The sequence below is a fragment of the Neolamprologus brichardi genome, chromosome 23, assembly GCF_056152115.1.
Source record: "Neolamprologus brichardi isolate AB-2024 chromosome 23, ASM5615211v1, whole genome shotgun sequence".
Classification (NCBI taxonomy): domain Eukaryota; kingdom Metazoa; phylum Chordata; class Actinopteri; order Cichliformes; family Cichlidae; genus Neolamprologus; species Neolamprologus brichardi.
In genome coordinates, this window is record NC_142125.1 from 10,153,682 (window position 1) to 10,165,718 (window position 12,037).

At 43.7% G+C, this 12,037-nt stretch overlaps 1 protein-coding gene across 1 annotated transcript; it reads left to right on the forward strand.

Annotated features, from left to right (window-relative positions):
• Nucleotides 1-3,119: 3,119 nt before the first annotated feature.
• On the forward strand, nucleotides 3,120-10,033 carry rp2 (RP2 activator of ARL3 GTPase). The gene is made up of 5 exons (XM_006790287.3): nucleotides 3,120-3,434; nucleotides 6,717-7,385; nucleotides 8,106-8,220; nucleotides 8,971-9,056; nucleotides 9,147-10,033. Exons 1-5 carry the CDS (start codon nucleotides 3,270-3,272, stop codon nucleotides 9,228-9,230), a joined length of 1,119 nt encoding a protein of 372 aa, XP_006790350.1. The 5' UTR covers nucleotides 3,120-3,269; the 3' UTR covers nucleotides 9,231-10,033.
• Nucleotides 10,034-12,037: the final 2,004 nt, after the last annotated feature.

Here is a 12,037-nt window from a genome sequence, read left to right on the forward strand (position 1 = left end):
TGCGCCTGCGCTGTGACGACCGCGCAGCTGAAAGCGGGCTGAGGTAGAGGAGGGGGAAGCTGCTCACATGATGTGTCTGCAGTGGAAGCAGCTGCACCACCCACTCCACCCTCCAGTGTCCAGCGTGAAAATACGAGGATCGACGTTTTCTCCTCCTCTTTAATCCTACCCGCCCCCAACACCGTTTATGAAACAGTGTAAACACAATAAACATGATAAAACTGTATGCAGTCAATTATCACATTTCCACTGTTAGTTGAAATTTTCACTCCTTGACGTGAGCTTGGTTCTCACACTGATCATCGAGGTCCACCTCCCTCACCTCCATCAGTCCCTTCCTTACTACTAGTTAGATACATAGCTCGTTATGACTGCTGATTGTGGATATGGAGCTGGACTGCGGTTTTTATGTAATACCATTTTAAACCACAAGATGGTGCAGCGAGTCACTGTAAAGCATAGGTATCAAACTCTGGCTCGCGGGCCAAATTTGGCCCGCAGCCTAATTACATTTGGCCCGCGAAGCCATACCAAATTACTATTAGAGCTGGCCTACTGGTATTATACAGCTAATATATCAGCTGACGCTATCAGCAAAACTTGTTTGAGTCCATAAGAAAAGATTCATTCTTATATCTAGAGGAAGATTTTTTTTTTCAATAAATATTAACGTTAGACACCCCTGCTTTAAAGCCACCCGAGGGAACTAAAGGGAGGGGCTAAAGAGAATGGCCGTTTCTCAGCACGCGTACTTGCGTTCTTGCAAAGGAGAGTGGCTAAAAAGTTTGGACCCCAAAGCGCTTTACACTATACACAGTCATCCACACATTCACACACTGGTGATGGCAGCTACAGTGTAGCCACAGCCACCCTGGGGCACACTGACAGAGGCGAGGCTGCCGGACACTGGCGCCACCGGGCCCTGTGACCACCACCAGTAGGCAGCGGGTGAAGTGTCTGAAGTGAAGTGGACACAACGACCGAGACTGTCGGAGCCGGGGCTCGAACCGGCAACCTTCCGATTACAAGACGAACGCCCAACTCTTGAGCCACAATCGCCCATTGCAAATATGGGCGATCGTGTAATTTCCATTGCAAATATTAAACAAACTCTGGAGTTGTGATGTCATCAAGTACAGTGCCATTCCAATTTTAGAATGATTGCGTTATGTTCTTGGGAAGTATGGACTCCTGTGTGAACTTACTAAGTATGGACTAGCAAGAATGCAAGTACCAACTTGCGTTCTTGAGTACTGAGAAACGGCCAATATAAAAAGTTTAGACAGCAACACACTCTGAAAATGTTACAGATGCTGCCCCTTGGTGGTCAAAGTTTCAGTCAGTGTCTGCAGAGGGTCACTGCGAAAAGCACCTTTAAGGAAGCAAACAAGCAATCAGAAAGCAGGTTTTTGTGTCTTTTTAATCTTATCCAGCACTTTCTTTTATTATTATTGTGCATATATTATTCATTTTCAATCTTCCTGGTTTTTACAAATTGACAGGTAGATGAATGGGGCTGTGTTTTTGTGTGAGTGGGAGTGCAGGGCTCCTACTCCTTTGCATATTTGATCATTCTGTTCATTATTATTCTACACAGCTTATAGTAGTAGGTAGTCACTCCTGGGCTATCTGAGAAATCTGGAGCTGTTTCCTTGGACTTTCTGCTTTTGTGTGAGTGATGCTGAAACTGAACTTCTATAATTCCTCCTGATGCACAGGGTTCCCAGCATCTCTGCTCCAGCAGGCTGCAGGCAGAACAGGAGCTACAAAGACATCGGCTGACCTCATGCTACTAGATTACCACAATAAACTGGAGTAATATGACACCACAAGACCTAAAGAGCATGGGACTTCCTCCCATGTGGATGAAAGTGAAGTGGACACATTAAACAATGTCAGCTCATTCCTGGAATTAAAATCTATCTGCATAGCGATGTTTTAGAAAAAACAATCAAGGCGCTTTATATGGTAAAGTCAAGACCTACAATAAGACAGAGAAAACCCAACAATGATATGAGCCCTGATGAGCAAGAGCTTTGGCCACAGTGGATCAGAACCTGATCAGAACTTGATCCAGTGATCCATTGATGGGCTTTGATCAGTGGTCATGACAATTTGTATTTTAATGATCAATTAATGAGAGAGGCTTCAGCAGGGAGAGGAGAATTACATATAATTACAGTGGCCTGTGGCTTAACTTGCAAGCTAATCTGTCGCGAGCGTGTGTGTGTGTGTGTGTGTGTGTGGTTTTTGGTTGCGCACAGTTAGACCTCAGCACATAAACATGGCGGCCTCAAAGCAGCAGCTTTGAACTACATGATTTTCATGTCAGCGGTTATTATTTACATCACAATAATATGTTTGTGGAAGCTGCTTTCTGGTGTGAAGGAAGCAGCCTCAGGGGCGTGGCCTGGTGTCACTGCTGCTGCCTTTGCAGTACTCTGTAAAAATAAGAGTTTTTAGTTTTCACCTGGGTGAGTGCTGCCCACCTCTGTTTAGGTGTAGATGTGGAGCTAGAAAAATATACTTAGGGTGGCAAAATCACAGTCATTTCTTTACACATATACAGGTGTTACATCCTGTAGTATGCATTATATATGGTTAAAATACAGCAAGTGCAAACATGTTTCTTATGAACATAGTCTGTAAATTTCTTACTTTCTGTAGCCCAGATAATTAAACATTTCAGTTACATAAAAGATGTGAATTTTGATTTTATATACTGTATAGCCTGGATAATAAGTTTAAAATCCAGAAGGCTACACAACATAACGTGGTTTGGTTGTAATTAATAAATTAAATAAATTAATACATAAATCATGAATTAAATGCCCATTCATTCCATCTAAAACATTTAATAAATTGTGTAATATTTATTTCCAATTGTAATTAATTAATAACATATTTAATGATTTATTTAATTAATTAAATATTTCATTTTAGAGCTTCTGGCCTTCCACACTCTTCATGTGCGTGTTTCGCAAACATAAATCAGAGTTAGACTGGTTCTGAGCTCCTTTTTCCTACTTGTCCATAAACGTCTCGTGAGCGTGCCCCCTGTGAGCGTGCTTTCGTCATTATGCTCACGTCTGTAATTGGCTGACACAGCGACCCTCGGGGTTTCGATTGGTTGCGAAACGAATCCGTGAAACGGGAAGCTGAAAAATACCGAGCCAAGCGAAGAGTTCGAGCCTGAGCTTCGGCCGCATTAACCGCGTTCTCCGAGCCCACAAACCCGCTCCCGCTTGCCCCGTCGTTTCGAGGCCGCCATGGGCTGCTTCTTCTCCAAGAAATCCAAGAGAAAGTCGCCGGAAAAAGAGGAACGGGCGCCGACCACAACCTCCGCCGAAACTGCGTCGACGGGCAACGCGGTTCCCCTTGGCAACAACAGCGAGGAGGCTCCGAAGCAGTACAGCTGGGACAAGCGAGAGAAGGTAAGCAGCACCGGGACACACCCACAGCCAGGCTTTAGCGCAGGTAGATCACACCTGGCAAAAGACGCCGGAAATAGCCCTCTCAGTTCACCGACATTTCTGTTCCTGTCGTTGTTCACAGCCAAAACAGCCAGATGTGAATATGTGAATTTAAACGAAAATTTATGTGTTACCTGTTACAGCTACAAAAAATTAAAGACAGCAGCTCGAAGCTGAAAGCAGAATAATAAACCCAACAATTAAAAATGCAGAAGAAAAAAAGTTACACTTGAACTCAGTTTGCATGCATCTAAATAAAAAAAAGCCACATGATTTAAATAAATTCATCAAAAAATGACAATAAACTCTGTGTATGCTAAATAAAATTCCATACCATGTCCTTATGAAAGGGAAAATAACTCAACTGAACAAAATAAAGAATAAGAAGTGTAAAGTGCACAGGTCCAGCTGGAGCTCCACAGCTAAAAATGCAAATAACACAGTGAGATCAGCAAGTCATGAAACCAAGACCACAAACAAAAAGCTTTAACATATAAAAACGGCTCCGTTATGTATACATATTCATTTAGGGAAAGCCAGAATATGCAAGAGATGAATAAATACACCAGAATGTTGTTGGAAAAGCTCATTATAAAGTCCCAGTTGCCTAGGTAACGCTCCAGGTCATATGTTAATCAACAATAATCTTTGCTCTCATTGGTAGTCTCCTTTTCTCTCCTCAAAATAGGGAAAAGTTTAATGTGTCCATCCTCGTAGTGTCTGTGGCATTCAGTTGCCAAGTCACTTCCTGTTTGGACAGAAGTAGTGACACACACAAAAAATCGGAATAATCGGAACAAATAACACTGCATAAAAAAGTGTGGGCCTAGCACCGAACATCGTCAGATGATGATCCCTGTGATGTCACATATCTGTCAGTCTCAGTGATGATTATAGTGACGTTATCTGCACTGACAGTGCTTTCGTGGGCTCGTGTTGTTCTGGAAACATGTTTCCTGTTGTTCGCCAGCCAAAGATTCAGCTTCACGTGTTCGCTGTGAGCCGAGCAGCGAGCTAAGACAGCAAGGCTCAGACACCCCCACCCCTCCCTCCTGCAGCCGGTGTTATCTGATTATCAGATTTACTACCAAACGGCATGTGGTTCATGTGCACCCCGCTCACACATTAAAGCTGCGGTGTTACCCCACAGGAGGTCACACCTTTAAAAGTGACAACCAAAATATCCACCAACCATAAACCAGCTTCAGTTTGCTGCAGGCTCAGAGGGATGTGGTGTCAGAGTCACACATCTCAGATATCTGAACGTGTGACAGGCTCGAGTTTTGGGACTGATATTAGCTAAAAACACATATTTGTGTGGATATATCAAACAAGCATGCTTTAGAAGCTGATGAACCAGCGTCATGTCTCAACATCACGCACAGTTGAGCAAGGAGCCAGTTTTAGGTTGTGCGTGCTGCTCTTTGTTAACAGCAGTGATGGGAATAACGGCGTTACAAGTAACGGCGTTACTTTTTTCAGTGATGAGTAATCTAACTAATTACTATTTCTATTGTTTCAACGCCGTTACCGTTACTAACAAGAAAATGCGGTGCGGTCGCGTTACTATTTTTCAACAAACAGACGGTTAAAGCTGTCTTCAGCTTACCGCACCTTATATCAGTTGCATGGAAGTAGCTGTCTACGTAAGTAATCTGGGCACTACTGCTTTGAGCAGCTGCGCGCGCTCCGCAGACAACAATCACTTTCTGCCCGACAATCACTTTTTGGTACAACACCTGGAGCTAGGGGGCAAAACAATCGCATGAGTGCTGCTGTTTGACTGAGGAAGAATAAAGTAGTTGTGGTAAGCCAATCACATGACCAATTTAAGGTGATAAAGCAACAAGGTGATATATACCAGTTTTTAAATTGTGTTGATAGGCCAAACAATATATACGCTGTGTTTTTTCCTGAATAGTTTCATCACGTTTACTGTCTAAGGACAGCGCTAGAAAGCACTCTCTGCTTATGACAAAAAAATAAAAACAAACAAATATAAAAAACCCCACCCCTTTCGTGTTGGTGAAAAATGCACCATGTCAACCAATCAAAAATTATATGGCAACATGACATTTGGTTGTTTAGGAAGAGGGGGAAGTTTTAGGAGCGATGGCGAGAGAGAGAGAGAGAGAGAGAGAGAGAAAAGAGCGAGTTTTGAGTTGTGAGAGATTTGTGATGTTTAGCGTGTTTGGAGTGTGTAGTTAATGTGTTGTCTTGTGTAGTTAGTGTGTAGTGTTGTGGATAGTTTTGTGTTGTGTGTCAGAACAATGAGGCAACTGCTGAATGAAAACAGGAAGAGTGATACACCTCCTGCTTTCAGACCTGCAGGTATCAGGCTGTGATGTTCTCCTTTATAGTGGACAGAAATTATTTTTTGGAATGGTATAGATAATTTGTGTGCCATCTTATTGAATGCAGAACACCTGATTGTTATGTAAATAGTTTGAAATGGTTATTTTAAAAAGGGTAAAAGGTAAATGGCTGCAAGTAACTTTGTTGTTTGCAAAACTTGTGTATATGATTTTAAAACTGACAATTTATATTTTCATTTAAAATTATGAAATATGATTCAATAAACATGTTTGTGGTTGTTACAGTAAAAAAAATATAAATTTTTCTACTCTGATTTTATGTTTTATGTCTAATTTTAGATCAGTTGTGTTAATACAGTATGTCAAAATGAAAACATAACTGTAAATTCAGACACATGAGGTTGTGCTGAAAAGAATGATACCAAGCAAGGCAAAGTAAATAGTTTTTAAAGGTGAAATGTGGAGGGAAAATCAAAAGTAGTTAAAAATGGGAAATTATACCCTGGACCCATGGTTAAACTTTTTTTTTTTTTTTTTTAAAGTAACGCAGTAGTTACTTTCAAGTAATTAAGTACTTGTAGAATTTTGTAACTCAGTTACTAACTCAGTTACTTTTTTGAAGAAGTAACTAGTAACTATAATTAATTACTTTTTCAAAGTAACTTGCCCAACACTGGTTAGCAGCAGCCTGCTGCAGAAACACATCATCGTTCTTTAGTTGAATATGACACAAATGCCAAAGATGACACAACGTGAAATAAAGTAGTACTTCTGGTCCAGCTGTTTCCCACACATCTGTTAGCAGCGTGTTTTTAACTCTCAGACTTTGCTTTCGGATCTTTAATGGTCACAGGAGGGTTAAAAATGGTGTCTCTGTGCATCCGTAAGAGTGTGAACAGTGTTTGAATCCTCTGTTCTCTCTGCACAGGTGGACCCGAAGGACTACATGCTGACCGGCCTCAAAGACGTGACGGTGGGCCGTCTGCCCGGCAAACTGAATGGTCAGCAGTTCGTCATCCAGGAGTGCGAGAACTGCAACATCTATGTGTTCGATCACTCGGCGACCATCACCATCGACGACTGCGTGAACTGCCGCATTGTTCTGGGGCCCGTCAAAGGCAGCGTGTTTTTCAGGGACTGCAAAGACATCAAGTGTGTGGTGGCATGTCAGCAGTTCCGCACACGAGACTGTAAAAAGTTGGAGGTGTTCCTGTGCTGTGCCACCCAGCCCATCATCGAGTCGTCCACGGGGATGAAGTTCGGCTGCTTCCAGTACTACTACCCCGAGCTCGCTTTCCACTTCAAGGACGCAGGGCTGAGCATCTTCAACAACAACTGGAGCAACATCCACGACTTCACGCCCGTGTCCGGGGAGACCAACTGGAGCCTGATGCCAGAGGATTCACCCGTTCTGGATTTCGTTCCGGCACCAGACCCTGAGTCCGATTTCAAGTCAGTGCGAGTCTCCACCGACCCCGCGCGAAGCATCGTGCCACTGACAAAAGGTGGGAGGTACAAGGACAGCGAGGAGTCCTGCCTCTTTGTCTTCTTCGCTGGAGAGTACACTACTGCAAACGCCCGCAAGCTCATTGACGAAGTGAGTCCATCGCCAGGTCTGAATTGCAAAAAAGTGACGTTTACTTGTTAATGATGCGATCCTTTAAATCTCTAAAACACACAGGTGTGTCATACAGACAGCTCAGTACACTCTTTACTTCTGTTGGCGGCTTTATTTGATTTTAGATTATACAGTATTTAATAATGTACAACAGAATGTATACAATAGAGTAGCTTAGCATGAGTCACAAATGAGCGAACAGCTCATTTACAGCTCATCTCTCCGCTCTCTGTGACGTCACACAGATCCAAGAGCAGAAAGCTGAGATGAATGGAGTGTTCTGAGCTTTTGGGCATCGAGGATTGCTATTCATACACACTGAGCTGATTATTAGAACCTCTAGCTGTGGACTCTCGCAATCGGCACATGTCCTCAGGTAGATAAAATGACTTGCCAAAGGCCGTAAAGCTGAGCAAACAAAGGCATGTACGATGAACCTGCTCGGTCACGCTCCTGACGCCGACTTGCTTCCTCGTCTCAGAAATGTTTTTACTGCTCTGAATTCTTTCAGTTCCGGTTCTTGAGGTTGACAGCAAGGTGATGACTCAGTCCTCCATGCTCTGCTCGCTATGTTGAAACTTGTGTGACTCCAGCACTCAGGCATGCGGGACATGCTCTGAATCTGAGCATGCTCACTGACGGTTCTTTAAAGTGCCACTGCGAACTTTAACCTCTTTAACCTCTCTCCGATGTGGTCAGGCGACCGCTAAAGGCTTTGTGCTGATCCAGACGAAAGAAGTGTCGATGCGGCCGGAAGACGTGAAGCGAGTGTTTCAGAGGGACGCGGATGACCTCACGGAGTGGATCACCAAAGGTAAACTCGCTCCTTCCTCACTGATCAGCTGATCAGGAGCTCTTTCGTACTGACCAGAGAGTGTGTGTCAGTCAGTGTGTGATATTTGTAATCACACTCTCATTCATTTATTTATTACATATTTGGGGGACAGCAGGTAAAACACCTGAACAGATACAGCCATTTACGTCAATTTGTATTATAACACTCCTGGTCATAAACTGTATGTAAAAGATTGACATGACTTCAGTGATGTCACCTGGTGGTTTTGGACTGCACATTTTAGCATCTAAAGGTTACTGTTGTTTCTACAAGTGACCATATTCAGGTGAGAGGGTGGAGCTAATGCTTGTCCACAGACTGTACAAGTATATCAGTCTGACATAGATACCTGCTAATCAGTAACGTCCAATCGAAATTCTGTAATTTCACTTAGCAAAGTTGGAGTTCAGCCTTGTTGGACGCTCTGTCACTACTGTGACCTCACAGCAGCCATGTTATTGGTCACGTGATGGCAAATAAAAATGCTCCAAAAGGTTCCAAAAGCACAAGCACAAACACAGTCCACAGGTCCAGTTCAGGTGAAGCTAGCAGACAGCTGTCCACCTGTCAGTCAAAGAGGCTATGCATCTAACAATGCAGACAGGCGACTTATAAAAACAACTGTTATGAAGGGGGAAGTTATGTTTGTATCAGGCTGACTCACAGGTGGAGATGGGGCGGTGGTGCTGTCGGTGTCCTAAAGGTTTGACTGTCGTGTTTTCCCTGAAGGCCCCGTCATTGCCCTTGAGATGAACGGGGACGGAGTTGTTGAAGCATGCAAGAACATTGCCAGTGAGGTGTTCAGCGGGACGAAGGTGAGCGCAGCGCGGTCCCAGCCCGATCCTTATGGCTTCACTCTGTGTTTTCGAAGATGTCACATTTACTGCTATTTTTTTGTCTTGCAGCTTTTTGTCTCCGACAACAAAAACACGTCGTCTCAAGACGTCGACAACTTCTTCAATTTCGCCGACATGCAGATGGGCTTGTAGGTGATGTGATGTCACAGTGACTCCGCCCTCCACGCCGTCCAGCTCGGACTAAACTGATGGTCCTTCTGTCCTTAAAGAGTAGAGGAGGTGAAGGAGCGCGTGATGAGCTTGGGTCAGGAACCCCGCTGCACCTTCATTGCTCATAGCTGTGAATATTTATATCGCTCCGAATGTACTCGGTGATGTTGCTTCATTGTGAATGTAGCTCTGTGCTGAACCTGTAACCTGACTGTAGTTCAAGCTGCTGCACGAGGGATGCTCGCGCTGCCCGAGAGAGCCAAGCCCTCTTTGTGTGTCTGACCAGGGTCTGTGTGTGTGTTAGAGAGAGGGAGTGTGAGAGAGAGGGAGTGTGAGAGATTCACATGACAGACTCCTGTGTGTATCTGATGTATTGATGATTGTTACGCCAAAGCTGGACTGATTAAGTGATCGCTGTGTGAACAGTAGCTGTGTTTCTGATGTAGGCACTTCTGTGTGATCGTTTTTTAAAGAACAACATTTGTAATATTTGTTTTATACTCTGCTGATGTTTTTATATAGGAACATGAAGGGTTTCAATCCCGATGTTTAGTAAAAGATCCATTATGTCTGGCGTCTTTTGTACTCCGAGAATAAAACAACTTTGTTTCAGGCCGAGCTGACAGACTGGGTGATCCTGATGTGGTCAATGATCGTCTCAAGCCATCAGCACACACTCTGTGGAGTCAACTTTACACAAACACAGCGTCTCAGAGTGAATAAGGGAAGCTCTCTGCTTCCTCTTTCTCAAATCACCAACATGTGTCCATGATGAGCTTTAAAGGTCATAAAAAGCTAAAGCGTGTCGGGTTATTTGTGATCAGGTCCCGTTAGGAGATCACAGGAAGGTCAGAAATGAGTGGGAGGTTATGATCATGCTTCTGTCCTCATTAACTCAGTGTCCAGCGTTCTGGCTTAGTGTGGTGCGTTACTACTCCCTGACTGTGATGTAGGGACATCACCTGTGTTTGCACACTTGTTGTACCTGTGCTGCAAGGCTATAGTCTGTTAAGTAATGTTGTTATAAAAATCAGATTACAAGCTGAAAGATCTTGTTTTCAACCATTCTTTTCAGTGTAAGTCTGCTTCTGCTGATGGAGGTCAGGGCTTAGAGCATGTTCTCTTTTTGTGTGTGTGTGAGTGTCAATACTTTCTCTGTAAACTCCAACCACTTGGTTGGTGGGAAAATCCTAGAAACACTCACGGTTGCTGGGGTCACCTTTCTTCATTGTTCTGATGCTCACTTTAAACTTCAGCAGCTCTTCTTCATCAGGTCTGTATGCATAAATGCACCGAGCTGATAAGATACATGTGTTAAAGGGAAGATAAATAGGTGTAGCTAATGAAGTGGCCAGTGAGAATACTTACACACGGTGTCCGTATTTTATGAATCAGGTCTGTCTCCACTGTGTTACTGAGGGTTGACCAATATCTCCAGATTAACTGTAAAACCCAGGAAACCCTGACTGATGTGTCTGAGAGCAGAGGTTCAGTGAAGCTGGAGCGAGCGGAGTGGTGAAGCTATGGAGCCCCCTAAAGGAGGGACAAGAAGGCATTTGAGAGGACAGGTGTTATTGTGTTTTGTTGGCAGCAGTTATAGTTTTGTATTTTCTGCCTAGTTTTATTTTTATTTAGTTTTTTTAATTCCAGTTTAGTTTCCACAGCTGGTTTCATGTTTCAGTTTAGCTTTTATCGTCTTTTTTTTTCCTTCACTTTTTCACGTTACTGTATGGAGGGTGTGTGTCAGAGCCAGTCTCAGCACAGATGTAACAATTAAGATTTTTTGACAACAGTCACTCCAGAGTGCATCACTCTGTGTGCATCTGAGCTTCATCAACCAAACTAGCAATACTACCGCCAGGCGGCTGGTGGAAAAGCTGATGCTTGTTTCTGTGGACACTGCAACCTGCGAATAGGTTCTCAGCTTCCTGACAAAGTGACAGCAGACAGTGAAGGTGAGCAACCTAACATCAAAAACCATTTCGATGAGCACAGGCTCACCTCAGGGCTGTGTCCTCAGCCCGCTGCTGTTTAGTCTGCTCACACAGATCCAGCACCAACCACATTGCAAAGTTTGGAGATGACACCACAGTGGTTGTTCTCATTACTAACAATAATGAGTTCGCGTGAAGAAGCTTGAAGTGGTGTGCAGATTTCAGGAGGTCTGGCTAAGATCACCACGCAGACCTCACCATAAATGGTGCTGCTGTGGAGAGGGTCAGCAGTGTTCCTTGGTGTGCACTTAGCTGATGAGCCGTTCTTCTCCGCTAACACCATAGCAGTCATCAAAAAGCACAAAAGCCACCCCCCTCAGAAGATTCAGGAAAGCAGGGCTCCCAACACTTCGCCTCACAGCCTTCTATAGAGGTGTAACAGAAAACATCCTGATGCTAAGCTTCACATCCTGGTTTAGCAGCTGGACGTCCCGTGAGAAGCAACAACCCAACAAGATCGTAGGACTGCCAGTAGGATAGTAGATGCTGGATGAGTTCTTTGCACTGTAAGACTGATAAATGGACTGTGCCCCCTACCCACTCACACTGTAAGACCCACAAACCAGGGGCGGATCAAGAGAAATTTTCTTAGGCTGGCATGGAAATCAAATGGGGTGGCAAAATCAAAGCCTTTTTTAAACACATATGCAGGTGTTACAAAGGGTTAAAATGATTCAAATGCATTAAGTTTACATGTTTCAAATAAATATAGTCAATAACTTCATTATTTTCTATAGCCCACATAATTAAACATTTCAGTTACATAAAATGTGAATTTTGATGTCCTGTATAGCT

What these genes read in the sequence shown, in the direction of transcription:
- rp2 (XM_006790287.3), top strand. Translation starts at nt 3,270, where the DNA reads ATGGGCTGCTTCTTCTCCAAGAAATCCAAGAGAAAGTCGCCGGAAAAA. An exon ending in GCTGGGACAAGCGAGAGAAG is followed by an intron (nt 3,435 to 6,716) that starts GTAAGCAGCACC and finishes CTCTCTGCACAG; the next exon opens with GTGGACCCGAAGGACTACAT. An exon ending in AGGTGTTCAGCGGGACGAAG is followed by an intron (nt 9,057 to 9,146) that starts GTGAGCGCAGCG and finishes TTTGTCTTGCAG; the next exon opens with CTTTTTGTCTCCGACAACAA.